Source organism: Lytechinus pictus, chromosome 8, assembly GCF_037042905.1.
Source record: "Lytechinus pictus isolate F3 Inbred chromosome 8, Lp3.0, whole genome shotgun sequence".
Classification (NCBI taxonomy): Eukaryota; Metazoa; Echinodermata; class Echinoidea; order Temnopleuroida; family Toxopneustidae; genus Lytechinus; species Lytechinus pictus.
The window spans coordinates 23,966,356-23,983,436 of record NC_087252.1 but is presented as its reverse complement, the minus strand read 5'-3'; the positions used below and the strand labels follow the sequence as shown (position 1 = coordinate 23,983,436).

The 17,081-nt window shown below is 35.8% G+C and overlaps 1 protein-coding gene across 1 annotated transcript in view; it reads left to right on the top strand.

The window, feature by feature from the left end:
• The window catches only part of LOC129266975 (uncharacterized), a 198,978-nt gene that overhangs the window by 80,604 nt on the left and 101,293 nt on the right, over positions 1–17,081 (top strand). The window contains exons 49-64 of the mRNA XM_064104168.1: positions 686–778; positions 1,440–1,574; positions 2,522–2,689; positions 3,500–3,730; positions 4,663–4,896; positions 5,922–6,017; positions 6,729–6,893; positions 8,711–8,851; positions 10,518–10,619; positions 11,016–11,168; positions 12,261–12,395; positions 13,620–13,784; positions 14,475–14,612; positions 15,067–15,165; positions 15,906–16,013; positions 16,768–16,929. Of these exons, the coding sequence (XP_063960238.1) occupies positions 686–778; positions 1,440–1,574; positions 2,522–2,689; positions 3,500–3,730; positions 4,663–4,896; positions 5,922–6,017; positions 6,729–6,893; positions 8,711–8,851; positions 10,518–10,619; positions 11,016–11,168; positions 12,261–12,395; positions 13,620–13,784; positions 14,475–14,612; positions 15,067–15,165; positions 15,906–16,013; positions 16,768–16,929 (2,325 nt within the window). The remainder of the gene's footprint in view (positions 1–685; positions 779–1,439; positions 1,575–2,521; positions 2,690–3,499; positions 3,731–4,662; positions 4,897–5,921; positions 6,018–6,728; positions 6,894–8,710; positions 8,852–10,517; positions 10,620–11,015; positions 11,169–12,260; positions 12,396–13,619; positions 13,785–14,474; positions 14,613–15,066; positions 15,166–15,905; positions 16,014–16,767; positions 16,930–17,081) is intronic.

Here is a 17,081-nt window from a genome sequence, read left to right as displayed (position 1 = left end):
CACTCTGATTGGTCAAAGAGACCACACAATGGCCAATTCCAACGGTTCCAGTGCCTGGGTTCATGGGAAGGTCACACTTCCCATGTGGTAATCTCCTCAAATACCACGCGCCTGTTGTTCAGTGAACCTTATCCAGCCAATCAGAACTCTGGATTTCATGCAAGTACAAAATTTCAGAAATCTCGTCTTGTACCTTGGTGGGAAAAGTGTGATCTTGACCCGATTAAAAGGTGCCGCATATCAAGAGTGGCATTGTGAGAAAGTACAGAAGTTCAGCTTTATGGTGATATAGATATCATTGAGGCTCAAAATAAAAAGTTTTGCACAATTTGCAAAATAAAACAGAGGAAGAAAATTCAGTTTTGAGGCACATTTTCAGGCCAGAAATTTACTTATTTAACAAAATATTGTATACAAAATAAATGACCAATATGAAAGAGTAACATTTACTCTATCTGATGGTGCAATAATATTTCATTTAACTTGAGGTTAAAACAGGTAAATTTTTAGAGAAAGAAAATCTCACGAATCACGAGATTTTGCAAGAAGGAGGATTCAGCCACGAGACGATTTGGATGAATCTGGCCTTTTTGCTCATTAGCATAGGGACCTGCGGTCTGACTGTAGGCTATATACTCAAACTTGTTTTATGCTAATCCTCTTGACCTGTTTTTGTTGTTCTTAGCATGTTTCACACCCTGTAGCAATGGAGGAACATGCGTGAACAGGATCTGTGAATGTGCTCAAGGATTCGGTGGACCCTCCTGTGAAGTGTCTTGTAAGTACATGTAGCAATGCAAACAGTCTACAACGACCCTTTGGGCAATAGTCTTTCTGTATCCTATCATTATTGTTATCTTTCCTGACTAGTTGTCCACCAATTTCAGTTGGAAATGTGATAAAATAAACGTTTGGAAATGATTCATACACAAATGTTAAATGAAAATCATCCCTTTCTACTAATTTTTGTGAACTATTAATGCCATCAGATGTTTTCTAGAGATTATCTCCCATTTTAACCAATCAAGATTCTTTGTTTTCTAAAATTCAAAAATCTGCGTTCTTTAGTATCCTAAACATGAAAGTCCTTGTTCTTCGATGACATACAAAATATATGAAAAAAACATTTTTTAATGGGTGAAAAATATGAGTTTTCATTATACATGTATACATGTACTACACTATGCAGATAAAACTTGACTAAAACTTGCTAAATACTGCTTACAGGTAAGGTCATTAGAATCTCTACTGAGGATTTGTTTATTGGCTTTGCTATGATTTTTCATATTTCTTATGCATATTTCAATTTTTCTGGCCTGAAAATTTATGGTTCCAGTGAAATTCTCTGAAGTCTGTGATTTAGTTTTGTTTTCTGTGTTACTAAATACTCAGGGCTTTATAATATTCCCTTTTTCTCTCTCGCTCTCTCACTAACGTAGTAATCATCATTCCTGGCCAGACTGTGATAGAGAGGGACAACACTGTGTCTTTCACCTGTATCTATGATGCTAACCCATCCGCTTCACCAATCTGGTATGGCCCTGATGGGACAGTGGTTCCTGCAATATCATTAGGTAAGTCTTAGACCATTCTGATTAAAGGAAATTAAGTTCAATCAAATTCAGTTCAATTAAGGTAAATGGAATTGAATGGAATGAAGTTAAGGTTAGTTTGATGAATTCAGGTTTATTATTTGGATCTAGTCAGACTAGCTCCTTTCAATGAAATTCCATTCAATCCAATAAAAATCAATACAATTCATTTTATATCAGTTCAGATCTGTTCTGTTCATTTCAATTATATTAAATCTAATTAAGATTAATTAAGTCTTATTACTTTGAAGTTAATTAAGATCAATTTCATTCATTTCAATTCATTGAATACAATTAGAATAATTCATATACAGTTCAGTTAATTCAATTTACATTCAGTGATATGAAATTAAATTTGATAGAAATACACTAAATTGGCAACATTATGAATAACATGAAATCAATGTTTTGACAATTGGCAATCTTTTAAAAAAACATTGCAAATTTTGTTCTTTTTACTTGTATTATATCAAAATATGCTCATTTCAAAGGTGTCACTGACTTTGAAAAAAAATTGTTGCCAATTTGTGGAACAAGGAACAAAAAGGCTGGTATTCTGAAGTCAGGTTTAACTTAGACCACGTTCTAACTCTGTGCTAAAATTATGGGGAGCCAAAAATTCAAAAATTCTGTTTATATTGTATATTTCTTATGTTTACTCTTTTGTTTCATTTTGCTTTCATAACAGAAAAATACTTCAGTTATCATTCCGGCCCAGACAGTTACGAACATGGGTGCCATATGAGTTGATAAATTGAATGTGTACTGTAAGGGATTTGTGCCCCAATTGGCTCTCCATAGTTTTACAACCAGGGTTTAATTTAAACCCGAGTTCAGAATACGTGCCAAAGAGTTTAATTTAAACCATAGGAACAGCTGTGTTCCTCAATACTGAATCATTTCCTAGATCTTAATTTCTGTCTTTGAAGTACGAGGTGATCTAGGATCTGGATACTCTGTGTTCGTAGAGGAACTCTATGGCCAAGGCGTAAGACTCACTATCCCAAGCATGGGTCCAGGTTTCCAAGGGATATATACTTGCCAGTTTGGAGGCATAATCAACCAAGTCAACGTTAGTCTGGAAATCACAAATGGAGGTAAGTGTGGCTAACATGGACTATCACTCTTAGTACCACAATTGCTCGGCTAAACCTGCTGTTTTACAGGGCAAAATAATCCTGTACTATTAGGTGGAGTTAGCCCAATTTGCGAAAATGCTGTGTAAAAAGAAAGTGGGCTAAGCTTAACCCGAACTATAGCTTGGGGTAAATGGCAAATTAACCCCACCTATAGTATGGGGTTAAGGAAATTTTTGCATGTGTAAAAAGCAATTAAGATTTTGTCATATCTTTCTAGGTTACTACTGTACTGAAAAAAAATCTGAAATGTGTGTGTTATTTGTTATTCTTCACTGGAGTACTAGTATTGGCACCATATATTTGAAGAACTCTGTTACTGTCAATGAATTCTATGTTCTTAGATAGTTTGTAATGATCCCTCCTTCAAATTAACCTTTCAAACTCAGATTCGTATTTCAGTAATTGGCATATCATAGTACTTTGCTTTTAAGAGCCAAAGCCAGGATAATAATATCCAAAGTCATTTTGAAATGTGTAGAGACATTACATGATAACTAGATATGCTGTCAACAAGAATAGAGAAACATTGTTATAATTATAATGAATGAAAATCATTAATTGTATTTGTCGGGGGGGGGGGTTAAAATAAGAAGAAATGCAGTATTGTTTTTTCTTTTGGAATGAAGAACCCATATTAGCAGATGAATTTTCATGATTGTGAAAAAATAATGTTTTCTCAAGCACCCATCTATGATATCGTGTATAATACAACATTAAACACATATGGAACTTTTCTGATATACTGAAAATATGTTTTGCCGTCCACAGCGTCTACCATTGCACCTCTGACGGGGGCCACTTTGCCCCTCTTGGTCATCACGACAGCCCCGCCCACCGTCACCCCGCCACCTGCCACGCCCAGTTCGAACTCGTGTACGTTGATACAGTCAGATATATGTAATATTCTACCGTATCGGTACGCCTCGTTTCCCAACACATTCGCCAGGGATGCCGAGATTGCTCACCTGATCATCTCATCACTCACTCTGTATTTTGATGGTAAGAATTGGGCCTGTATCACAAAATTTAGCGATTGATTGCACAAGGCCCTATCTTACAAAGAGTTACAATTGATCCGATCAATCTCAACTGTATGGAAATCCATCCATACCATATTTTTTCCACTGGAAATAAGCTCAAAATCCTTAGTATACAAAGAGAATCCCACTGAATCTTCAAGGGAATGATGAATGTCATTGAATATACATCATATCTAGAAAATATTTTGAACAAATTTGCGTTTTAGATGTTGACGTTGCTGGCCGTCCATAGTTGTGGTTGATCAAATCGATTGCAACTCTTTGTAAGATGGGGCCCTGAGCCTGTAACACAAAATTTAGTGATTGATTGAACTGCAGGTCATTTATACGCTTGGTTGCACATTATGGTCAATGCAATCAAGTATAAAATTCAGCCCATTGATCAAGCACTAAGTTCTGTGTCTTGAGGCCCTGTTATCTGAATATACTACCAATTTGAGGATTGAAAGATGATAAAAATAAAGCTTCAGAAAATTCGATTTGAGATTTGGAATTCTTTGAAGCTTTATTTTTATCATCCTTTTTAATCCTCAAATTGGCAACACTGCAATTTTTATTTTCATTGATGCTATTTTCTTTATAAGGTTATGTACTGGAAGTTCAGCCAGTTTAAGAAATCTGAAATCGAAGTTTGAAATGTTGCCAATTTTGCATGAAAAAAAAAATTGTTTGCACCTCCATAGCATTGCTGATAATTTTAATGCGATTAGTGATTATTTTCCCTTTGAAATTTGTGAGAATCACAGAAAAAACCCCTCAGACTTTGATTTTTAAAAGTAGATTTTGACTTAAGTTTGAATATATCTTGAATTTCTCTCATGTACATTTAGAAATATTTTTAATACATCTTGAAGACATATTTAAGAGATTTTGTCCAATATTGTTTCCCAGAATGCTCTGCCAATGCGACCTTTGCTCTCTGCTACTTGTTCTACCAACCCTGCGATGCTGCTAACGTCATGTGTGCCGACGTTTGCGAGATTGCACAGAATCACTGCCACCCATTTGCGAGCCGGATGTTGACGGTCTACGGCATGACCGTGACGAGGAACATGCTGGAACTCTGTGCCAGCCTACCTGATACAGACTGTATAAGACCAGACCCGAGGCCTCCTCCAGAGAGCAGTGAGTTGCTGATTCATTCATCTTTATTTGATATAACTTAGCATTACCCCATTAACTACCAAATTCTGTTATTCCCTTGGGCTTCCTACAGGGACCAACCGGGGCCAGTAGTCAACAGGTTAACTAAAATGTCTTCTTAATCTATTGTCTATTATTTTCATGAACTTTTATATAAAAGCTGATCATTATCATTATGAGTAGGGGAAAACCCCAATAAACTTGGTTCGTCATTATGAGACTGACCCTATTCAAACTTCCCAACTAATGTTTTAATTCATTTTTTGACAAAATTGATGTATATATGTATTTTTTTCTTTTTGTACAAAAAAAGTTATGACAACTGTGTGAAAACAGATACAAAATCTTGAAATTTATTATCTGTCCAAACTTTTGCCTGAGAAGTTTCAGTTGATGATGCAGGCGAAAGTCGCAATAGGTAATCATGCAAAGTGACTGTGTAATTTGGAAAAGTATGCTGAAATCAAAGTAGATAAAATTCTTCAGTTTTTGAAGAATTATTAGTAGTTGTATTTTGTCTTGGGGAACTTGTTATGCATCATACAAACTATGAGCTGCAATACATGCTTCTACATCACATCCATGTGTTTCTCTAATGCATGGAAATTAAGATCAAAACTGCAAATAGATATTGTATATTTTAATGTTTCAATTCAAATTCAATGCAGTTAACTTCAAGTGTCATCTTAAAACTGTTAGTAAATCTAACTTCTGGTACTGTTATGGTAACTCCTGTAGGAACTCGGCAGTACAGCTTTTTGCTGGTATAATGTTAAGCTGGTAAATAACCAATTACCTGTTAATCATTTTATGTCTAAATTAATCAGTCATAGTGGCTGACCATATAGAAATTACTGTTGGGTAAGAGGGGGGATTCGAACTCACAACCTTACGGTTATGGGTCCAATGCTCTAACAACTAGACCACACGACCCACACTAGTAGTACATAGAAAGAACATAATTATTAAGTTGAGAAATTCTTCTATATATTTTTGTTCTTGAGCAGCTGGCTGTCCTGGTGAATGTTTGAATGGTGGAGAGTGTCAGGATGGCAGCTGCTTGTGCCCTCTTGACTTTACTGGAGAACTATGTGAAACAGAATGTAAGTATTACCTTTTAGTGTGACTGTACATGAAGAATGATTGCACATTGCTGCATTGAAATGGTTTATTGAGAACATTTCATTATTGCCAAAGGCTGAATTGCAACTTTTTAAAAAACATACATCAATAATTATAATAAAATGATTTATAATTAATTTCATGAATTCGTTTGTTGTGTTTCAAACTTTTGGAGCATTGTGGCCAACAGGATAAGACTTAAGACTTTTCAAACAGAGGAATGTGGGTTCAAATCCCAGCTATAGAATAATTTCAATTGGCAAGGCATTAATCAACATTGTGCTGTACTTTACCTACATGTAGGTGAAGTGAATGGGTTGTGGTAGGATTTATTCCTGGAATACTTTATCTCCTATATGGCGGCTCAACTGCAGCTCGGGTAATAATATGGTATCAAGTGCAGTAGAGTTAATGAATATTTCAACTGCGCTTTATAAATGAACATATTTCTTATTATTCATGATAAATTTATTTACAATAGGGTCAATCTTTTAAGTTTTTGATTGACTTCTCTCAACCAACCACATTTTTGTAATGTATTTTGTACATGTATTCTCTATGTTTGTTTATCCTTTGTAAATACATTATATTTGCTATGATTTTCTATGTGCTTTAACGTGTAATTTGTAAAAAAAGGTTTTATGGAAATGTACAAAAAATTGAACTTTGATATACTTGAATATGTCTCGTAGTGACTACAGAGAATGTGTTCCAGATCGTCATCACATCAGACTACGAAGGCATTGTCTACGAGGGTCTGAACATAACCGTTTTGTGTGAAGTCCAAGGTTCAAATCTTCTCAACTATCCAGTCTGGACTGGTCCAAACGGGCAACAGGTCTTACCGCAGCAACCTGGTGAGTCTAAGAGCTATTATGCCCCTTTCAGAAAGAATCATGTTTAAACTCAGATGGGGATAGTCAAATAAAGTTCACAAATGTTTGGTTTGGTTTATTTATTTTTCATATCTCATAAAATATCAAATACATTGTACAATGTAACGTCCATCGAAAGACAGTAAATCATTGATAATAACATAATACAATACATCACCATAATTCATAATAAATCAGACAAATGTTATACAATTGAACGTTTGGATTGGAGACAGATATATCAATAAGATGAGAATATGAAGGGCAAACTATTTAAAAAGCAGAGCTTGTAATTTATAGTTTCCCTAATAATTAAATATAAGTAATTGTCAACTTGTTTTAATATCAATATGTGAAGAAAAAAAATAATAAAAAGCGAGAAAAAGAAGGAGACAAAAAGAAAAAAAATACAAAGGGAGGTGGACTAACAATAGTTAAGAGGAACATTTGTCTAGGGAGCCGATGAATTGTCATTTAGATATTTGTTTAAAATATAAATTTTCAATTTACGTTTAAAAGTATATATAGAATTGCAATCTTTGAAGTCTGTTAGTAGTTCATTCCAAAATAATGGACCTGTGACAATAATTGTTTTATGTGAAAAGGCTGTACGAGTATGTGGAAGATGATAATAATGACTTTGACGAGTAGGATAACTGTGAATCTCGTCATTTCTTCTAAATAGAGAAGATACGGTAATAGGTAATTCTTTTCTTGAGAGTTGAAACATAAATATTCCAAGGTTAAATGCATAAAGATCATAAATTTGTAGAACATTACATGAATAAAAGAGTGGCATAGAATGAGCCCGGTAACTTGCATTATTAATAATTCTTATTAGTCTTTTTTGGGTAAGTAAAATTTTATTGATATGAAGATTTGAACTGTTCCCCCAAGAAAGGATACCGTAATTTAAATACGGCAAAATTAGGGTGGAGTATAAACATAACAAGACACGGGTTGGAAAAGATGACTTAAGTTTGCAGATGACACCAGTATTTCTGGATATAATTTTACTAATGTGATTAATGTGGGCTTTCCAAGTTAATTTACTGTCGATATATACATAAATATAAATGTTCATCTTTGATTGGTAAAAATTTAAATTTTGCAAAGTTACAATGAATTTGATTTTTATATGCTATGTAACTGCAATAATTTTTATTTTAGCAGCTTCCTCCAATTCCAACTTGATATGTAATAATCATGAATATAATTTTTGAACAGGGATACTTTAAATATGTTTTGTTATTTGTATGTCAAAATGTACAAAACAAACTGTAATTGTTGAAAATGGAAATGAAATGAATTCTTTTAGTTCTGTTTGATAACAACATTCCCGGCTATGGACCTCAGTACCCTAAACAATTACTCAATTTATATTAGAAATATTCCCTTTTCAAATTTTATTACTGTTTTCTTTGCTTTTCTCATGATCATCAATGATTAAGATCTAATCACTCACTGTTTACCAAAACTTGTAATAAAATGAAATTGCAAGTGGTACTGATGGTATAATACATGTACCATCTATTGTGTATCATAATTTCATAAAAGAGTTTAGTGTGGGGATGTCCAAATGGATATTTAAAACTGCACAATTGTATTTTATTGTTGCATAAGATAGTGGGAACAGGGTGGCGGGGGGGGGGGGGTGGTATGGCAGCAATGTTGGTCAAATCCATTCCTAGTTCCTAGTACAAAATCATTTTGAAAAGCCTTGCAGAGGTAATTATAACAATTACACAACAGAGAAATATTACACATTTCATCGCTTTCGCCTTACTTTTCTTTTTCAGGTGTCTCCGATCGGATCTATGTTGACCAGGTCTCCTCTAACACCATGCGTCTTGTCATCAATAATGTCCAGGCCACCGATGAAGGTAGCTACTTCTGTAATGTTGGTTTGCAATCAGCTCCATACACCCTCTACATTACAGGTAAGCAAAGCAATTGTTTATTTATTTATTTATTTTTCAACAGTTTCAAAACAATATACAACAATCAGCAAAATCATGATAATCATAAGGAATGAAAGTATTGATGATGACAATAATAGTTATAATAATAATAAACTCTAATAATACTGTTCCCTTGATTGACGTTTTTGCAATCTATCTCTGGCATTGCTTCAATCTTGTAAGTAAAGTAATTTTTTTGAATGTGTCCATAGGTAAACCATCTAAGGGTATTGCCAGTAACTTATTTGAAATAGGTTGAAAATAAATATTGCCAATTATAAAAGATTAATTCTGGCACTGCCCAATTTACATGTCAAATTCAAAATCCTTTTGCTGGTATATCACTCAGTTCATGGCTCTGCTCCACAGTAAAACACTGTTCTCATTAACACCTACACACCATATAGGCTTCTACACCCCAGTGACTCCAGGCTCCTTTCAGTTCCAAAATGTAAAACAAAGTGGGGGGGGGGGGAGGGCATTCATCTATGCGGGTGCCTCGCTATGGAATTCCCTCCCACAAGTGTGTCGAAACATTTAAACATTTAAGATTCAGCTTAAAACTTACCTCTATACAAATTTTTCTCAACGATTCTTTTTAATTTTTGTCTCACCTGCATAGCAGAGTGAGACTATAGGTGCCGCTTTTCCGACGGCGGCGGCGGCGTCAACACCAAATCTTAACCTGAGGTTAAGTTTTTGAAATGACAGCATAACTTAGAAAGTATATAGACCTAGTTCATGAAACTTGGCCATAAGGTTAATCAAGTATTACTGAACATCCTGCCTGAGTTTCATGTCACATGACCAAGGTCAAAGGTCATTTAGGGTCAATGAACTTAGACCATGTTGGGGGAATCAACATCAAAATCTTAACCTAAGGTTAAGTTTTTGAAATGTCATCATAACTTAGAAAATATATGGACCTAGTTCATGAAACTTATACATAAGGTTAATCAAGTATCACTGAACATCCTGCATGAGTTTCACATCACATGACCAAGGTCAAAGGTCATTTAGGGTCAATGAACTTTGGCCGAATTGGGGGTATCTGTTGAATTACCATCATAACTTTGAAAGTTTATGGATCTGATTCATGAAACTTGGACATAATAGTAATCAAGTATTACTGAACATCCTGTGCAAGTTTCAGGTCACATGATCAAGGTCAAAGGTCATTTAGGGTCAATGAACTTTGGCCAAATTGGGGTATTTGTTGAATTACAGCCATAAATTTGAAAGTGTGTTGGTCTAGTTCATAAAACTTGGACATAATAGTAATCAAGTATCACTGAACATCCTGTGCGAGTTTCAGGTCACATGATCAAGGTCAAAGGTCATGTAAGGTCAAAGAACTTTGGCCACGTTGGGGGTATTTGTTGAATTGCCATCATATCTCTATAAGTGTATTGGTCTAGTTCATAAAACGTGGAAATAAGAGTAACCAAGTATCACTGAACATCTTGTGCGAGTTATAGTAGTTTTCAAAATCAGCACTGCTGCTATATTGAATCGCGTGATGCAGGTGAGACGGCCAGAGGCATTCCACTTGTTTTGTTTGTTTGCTCCCCCTTCACTTATAAATAGCATTTATTATTCTCATCATTAATATTGCCATTGATACATATTTTCTATTGGTACACAGTACCAGACTGCCTACTGGATCCTTGTCTGAATGGAGGCTCTTGTGAGGGTGGAGAATGCCAATGTCTTGTAGGATTCAGGGGGCCACGATGCGAAGAGCCAGGTAAATTTATTTCACATTTCTTAGAATCTAAAATGTTACTCTGTCATAGTTATTTTTTTAATTGTGTAATACTACTCTACCCGAATTGCTTAAACTTTATTGTGATGTATGTTATTATTGTATTAACCTTTTGACTACTGAATTCTGGACATTGCATAGGCTTTGTTCACTGACAACCCTGTTCCGGTAGGGAAGAGGTTGATGAAAATGAATGTGATTGATAAGACACCAATCCCATTTTACTATGTGACATGGAAAAAAAAACAGAAGGAAAAAATGAATGGGAACAGAGAGACGAAACAACAAATTAGTAAATATACTGAACAATAAGATAAATATTGATATCTAGGTCTATGAACATAGATGATAATTCACAATAATTAACACTTTTTTCAGTGGTAGTGGAATATACCATCACCATCATACCAACACCTAGTGGTGAGATACCCATTGGTAGTGATCTGAGTTTCCTCTGTCAGGTTCAGGGTGCCGACGTCACACCGGTATGGCTTCACCCTGAAGGGTTTGCCATCCAATCAAGGTCACCCAGTAAGTAGAACCACAACTTCTTGTTGTTTTTATTTTCATATTTCATTCTTCTCGGTCTTAATCTTCTTCTCTGTTTTTGTATTGTTCTTGTTCTTCCTCTTCTTCATCATCATCTTCCTCTTTGCCTTCTTATTCTTTGTCACTTTCTGTTCCATCAACATCATCATCATCATCATTGCTTCTTCCATTGTCATCTCTTGATCAGCTTCTTCATCATCATCCCCTTCTTCCTTTCTCCCCTTTCCTCTTCTTCATCTTCTTCTTTTTCTTCTCCTTCATCTTCTTCATGATCATCTTTCATCATCTAATCATTCTTATCCAATTTTTTCTCTTCATATCCACCATCTTGATCTTCTCTTTCTAATTCTAGGAATCCATTGGGGTGTCGTCAGTTTGCTCCAGTTCGTGCCAATGCAAACTGGCTGTGGCGCCTCGTGTCGCCAAAAAGGTGCCAATTTGCGTGCAGTGGCCCAAACTGCCTCCAAACTAGTGCATAACGGCGCCAGAAATTGAATTTTCGCTGTTACGCGCAACTACGCGTCATCACGCCCCAGTTGGGAGGCACCATGAGCCACTGCACGCCACTAGGCACCTTTATGGCGACACTAGAGCCACAGCCGCTTTGCATTGGCGCGAACTGGTGCAAACTGGCGACGGCCCAGTGGACTCCTCGCATAAGCTAATCCTGTCTGGAACATATCTCTATTTTTTGGAATTTGATAATAGAACTATTACTAATAGTAAGCTGTGTTCATACTCATGAAATAGTGTGGAAACATACCAAAAGGAAATTACACATAAATAAATTACTTAATTACAACTGAAATCGGGGGGGGGGGGGGGGGGTTTCACAAACAGTGTGACTTAGGGTCGTGCTTAAATGCTGATGCACACATGATCTGCCATGCCCAGTCTCATTGACTAACGCACAGTATCACATATCCTTTCAACATCATTTGACCATGTGGTGATGCTATTTTACTGCATGCAAATAGGAATTTAAGTTCGCATCAAAGTAACACTCAAATCTTTGTGGAACACCTCTTGTTATAATTCTAATCTAACACATCATGCTTTTCTTCATACTTGTAGATTCCACTTTTTTCACCGAGGCAATCAGCGATAACACGGTCCGCCTGGTCCTAACTAATATCAGACCGGTAGATTCTGGGTCGTATCTCTGTCTCCTTGGTACCAGCTTCAAAGAAATCAACATCACTGTTCAATGTGAGTATTCATTCTGCTTCAGTCACAACAGCAAAGCTATCCCCAAACCGACTGATTGTATGCTATTGGTAATGATGTAACAACTTTTGCCCTGTTTGGATCCAGTTTTGGTAATGTGACTGCAGTAGTTCTTGTTTGATGGACGAAACCATAAATTATTAATAAGTGTGAGTAAAATTTCTAAGATGAAGCAAGATTTGGAAAGTCAAATGTGAATCTCATTATTTTTGCATGAATTTCAGCAGGAAATAGGGGTGATTTTAAAGATATTAATTTCTCATGATACTTATCAAATTTCTATGGAGTTTAGAATGAAAAGTTTAATTTTTGATGTATAAATATTGAAATTAAAATTACCTATTTCTACATATCATTATTCATTCTCTCTTATCAAATGATGCAAGATCATCTGAAATGGACTGCTTAGATAAAGTATAGAAACATCTGAGAGAATATGTACATTTTGAAACTTTTAGATCTTCTGTGTTTTGGGGTCTTTATTTTCAAAGTATGATTATGGCAACACTGTCATAGCAATTACCATAGCAATTTTGATTATGTTTGACTTCTGAGCCTTCTTACCATGGCAATGGTAAAATTACCATCGTCGCTATTCTTGATAAAATGGGCTCCTGGATGGGAATTTTCTTTTACTTCATTTTTTTCACTCCTTCCATCTACATCTGCCTTAATTGTCTTTACCATACAATCAGTATTATTTGTGTTCAGCTATAGAGTACCGAAGCCATGACGTCAGTTGCCATGGTTCTAAACAAATGAACCCGGAGCCTGTTTCTCATTGGAGAAAGTGCCTGCTATCGGAAGTTCATTGCTTGCAACCTCAGATTGATGGTAACTTTTGCAATTACAAATGTGTATGGACGACCGTCAGCTTCGACTGTTTAGAACCAGCCGGTTCGTTGTTGTGACAGTTACGTCACACTTCGGTACTCTATTGCAAGTTTCTATGCCAAGCTGCCAAGTAGTACCCATTTTCAACAATTAGTGCCTCAAAAATGATGGTTTCATGGGAAATACTGATTTCAGAAGTTTCAATTTTGTGTGTTGTGTTTTTTGGGGAGAATGCTGAAATGTTCCACATGTAGTTCGGGTTGGCAGGTCTATCAATGTGATCATTGACTTTGAAAATATAGAGTTGAGTGCTGTTTAGGATATACATTTAGACTATCGATTTTTATCATCTTTTCGATTTTTTTTATTCAGCTGGACCGAGGTTCAACGTGATTGTTACATCAAATTTCACTGTGCCACCCACCCCAGGAGCAGACCTTATCTTCATCTGCGAAATGTCTCGACCCGACACTTCTACGTCCCCTATCTGGTATCATCCCGATGGTAGCCCTATTATTTCACGAACAATTGGAACAGGTGAGGATGCAAATTGATTTGCGGTGGCCCTTATTGTTGTGTGGTGTGGTGCTTACGGTGGTGTTGATGTTAGTGCTTATAAATAATGATAATAGTTTTATTTCTATTGGGCTTTTTACACCTCAGCGGAACTATTGGTATCATATTGGGTTCCAAGATGATGTTTGTTTAAATGGAAGCTTTTGGTAATGGTGTTTAAGTGTATATATCTTAGATATGTATTGATGGTGAAGATGTTAGTTGTGATGCTTGTGTTGGTGTTGGTGTTAATGGAGCTGTGCTTGTGTTGGTTTTGTTGGTGATAATGATGTTAGTTTTCATTTTGGTGTTGTTAGAGCATGAATAGCTAGTTGCAGTGTTGATGACCATTGGCTCGATATATTTGACATTGTTGATGAAGTTGGTGTTGATGTCCGTATTAATGTTGATATCGGCTTTGATGATTTTGATGTTGGTGTTGATTGGTGTTGGTGTCAGTATGAATTGTGTTAATGGTAATGGAGAGGGTAGTGATATAGCTATGGTGTTTGGTGTTATGAAGTTGATATATGTAGTAATTAGGGTGATGAATATGCTAATATTACTGGTCCAGTGTCATTCTTGTGCTTAAGCGAATATACGTGTGTGTATCTTAGTCCTGACTTCATAACACTCTCTTTAATTTATCAAAATAATCTGTAATTTCTTTAGGAATAAGTCGGGTTTACTCTGAGAGCATCTCCTTGTCCGCTACCAGACTGATCATTCTTGGTGCCACTGAGTCGGATCAAGGAATATATACCTGTAGAGCAAGGCCTCTTTCTGCTACCCTCAATATCACATTGATTGGTAATGTCAGAATAGCTTCCTATTACTACATGTATTATAATAATTACTACTACTACTACTATGAATACTTCTACTGCTAGTAGTACTTCAGCTACAACTACATCTAAATCTGTAAACCCAGACCTTTCGCTGCCACCCTCGATATCACATTTATTGGTTAATTTTACTTGTCATCTTTCACATCTATGACCATTCCCTTGACTTTTACTGGTTCCAGGCCCTTGTACCAGCACCACTACAACATGTAATATTTCTACTACTACTACTACCACTATCATTGAATGGTGTAATTAGTTCGCCAAACAATTTCATTGATATTTCAAAGAAATTACTAAAATGAATGTCAGTATCTGTAATATGAGTAACACATTCTATAATGTACCATAATATTTAAAATAATGCAATACTCTAATTTCTATATTCATCATTTTTTTTAAATGTCTCTTTATAATAGATGAAGGCTGTTATCCAGCTTGCTTGAATGGAGGAACATGTATTGGAGGTGAATGCCTGTGCCAGTATGGCTATGATGGGGAGATCTGCGAGATAAGAGGTAACTAATGCTGTAGATTCAGATTCTTCATTGTAATTCAATTTGTATGAATATACATGTTATTTTGGGCAAACTTGAAAAAAAAAGAATGATTAAGTTAAGTTCATGGTCATTATTACTGATTGTGTAAAATATTTTTTGCTTGTTATTATTAGTGTACTTGTGTGCTTTTCAGCATTTGTGTTAGCAAAAATTGTTATACAATTGTTATTTTATCATTATTTTTATTATAAATCTTATTATCATTATTGTTATTTTTTTTAATTATTATTATTATTATTATTGTTATCCTCAATAGCACGAAGAGATCTTGAAAACAAATTTTCTAAAACTTGAGTTCCGGGCCCCTTAGCGCATAGCTTAGTGCTTGACTGTAGGGTTAATTTTTGTGCTTAATAACATTAGTCATCATGTGCAGTCAACCTTTCAAATCAAACATTCAATCAGTAGCTGTCTTTGTTATGAGCCATTGGGTGATTTCAAGTCCGGTGTTGGTGTTGGAAGCACAATTTGGCATGTGTCTCCTAGCTCCAAAATCTATTCTGAGTTTACAAAAAATTATACAGGTCACAATACCAATGGCTCAATACTTAGTGCGTGACTTTTCAGGACCAATATCATTTTATGTTTGGTGCTATGCACATGTAAAAATGGACCTAACACCAACACCAACAGGTGAACACTGAACTTGAAATCACCCATTGCTTTATAGTCATCCTTTATGTGTTTTTCTCCTGTAGTTGGTCAAGAGGTCTGTTACCTTCCTTTCTGTCTCAACGGAGGGACGTGTGACAGAAGCATCTGCTACTGCTTCCCAGGATTTACAGGACAACACTGTGAAAGCAGAAGTAAGTACAACCATTTTATACAGATACAATATTGCATAATGTTTATGCAGATCAGGTGGGTAGTGTGTAGTTGACTTGTCTACTACTTCAGGGCGTGACAACCCTGCCTGACGACACAAGTCCAGTGCTTGGCTGGCTCTGGCTGTCAGTACACATCAAGGGCCCCTTGTCAAGGATAACTCATCCTTACCGCCTTTAGGGTTACCTTCTTAGGAGAGGTAGCCGCTGTTCAGATCTTGCATGCAGGCAACATACAATATTGTATGTCTCTCGAGACGTATACTTTTTAGTCATCAGAGATCTTGTATCTCATGAGAAATTATCGTCCCAATCTAGCGAAGTTTAGCCATGAATGGATGAAAATGCAGATCAGACTATTTCTTAAAAATCTGGGTGATTGAATGCTTGAGTGATGAGTGATAATAATTTTGTTTAGGCTTTACATTGTACAATAGATTTGTTATAAAATCTTATTTTAATCTAATGATTATTCTTTTAGCAATTATATATGTTCCACTTTAAGTTGAGCAAGAACATCTTAAAAACCATATCTCTGCTTCATGACAAAAAATTTATTTTGGGAAAATGCCCCTCCCTGTTATTCAATGAGGTAAACAATAAAAAATGCATGACATTTTGGATGCTACTCAGTGTAATGTACTCATTCAAACTTTATAATACTGTACTGCAGTATCTGAACCTAAACAGTTTAACTAATGTAAAATTCTCACCCTTGTCAATTTTCTTGGTTCAGTTGCCACAGAGTATAACATAACCATCACTACAGACTTTGATCGGAGGCCGCTAATTGGCGATGAGCTCATGATAATGTGTCAAGTCCTGTCAGATAGATTGTCTTATCCTCAGCCGGCTTGGATTGGGCCAGATGGAAACATTGTCCCTTCACTTGCAGCAGGTATGATGTAATAGTTAGATCCTGATATGGTCTTCCTGATCATGTTGAATCTATAAGCCAGTTCATAGTTCCACTCTGTGCATGATCAGAAGATTCTGTGAATGATCAGGGAGGAAGGTCATTTGTACTAAAGTGACATGGTGGTTTAAAAT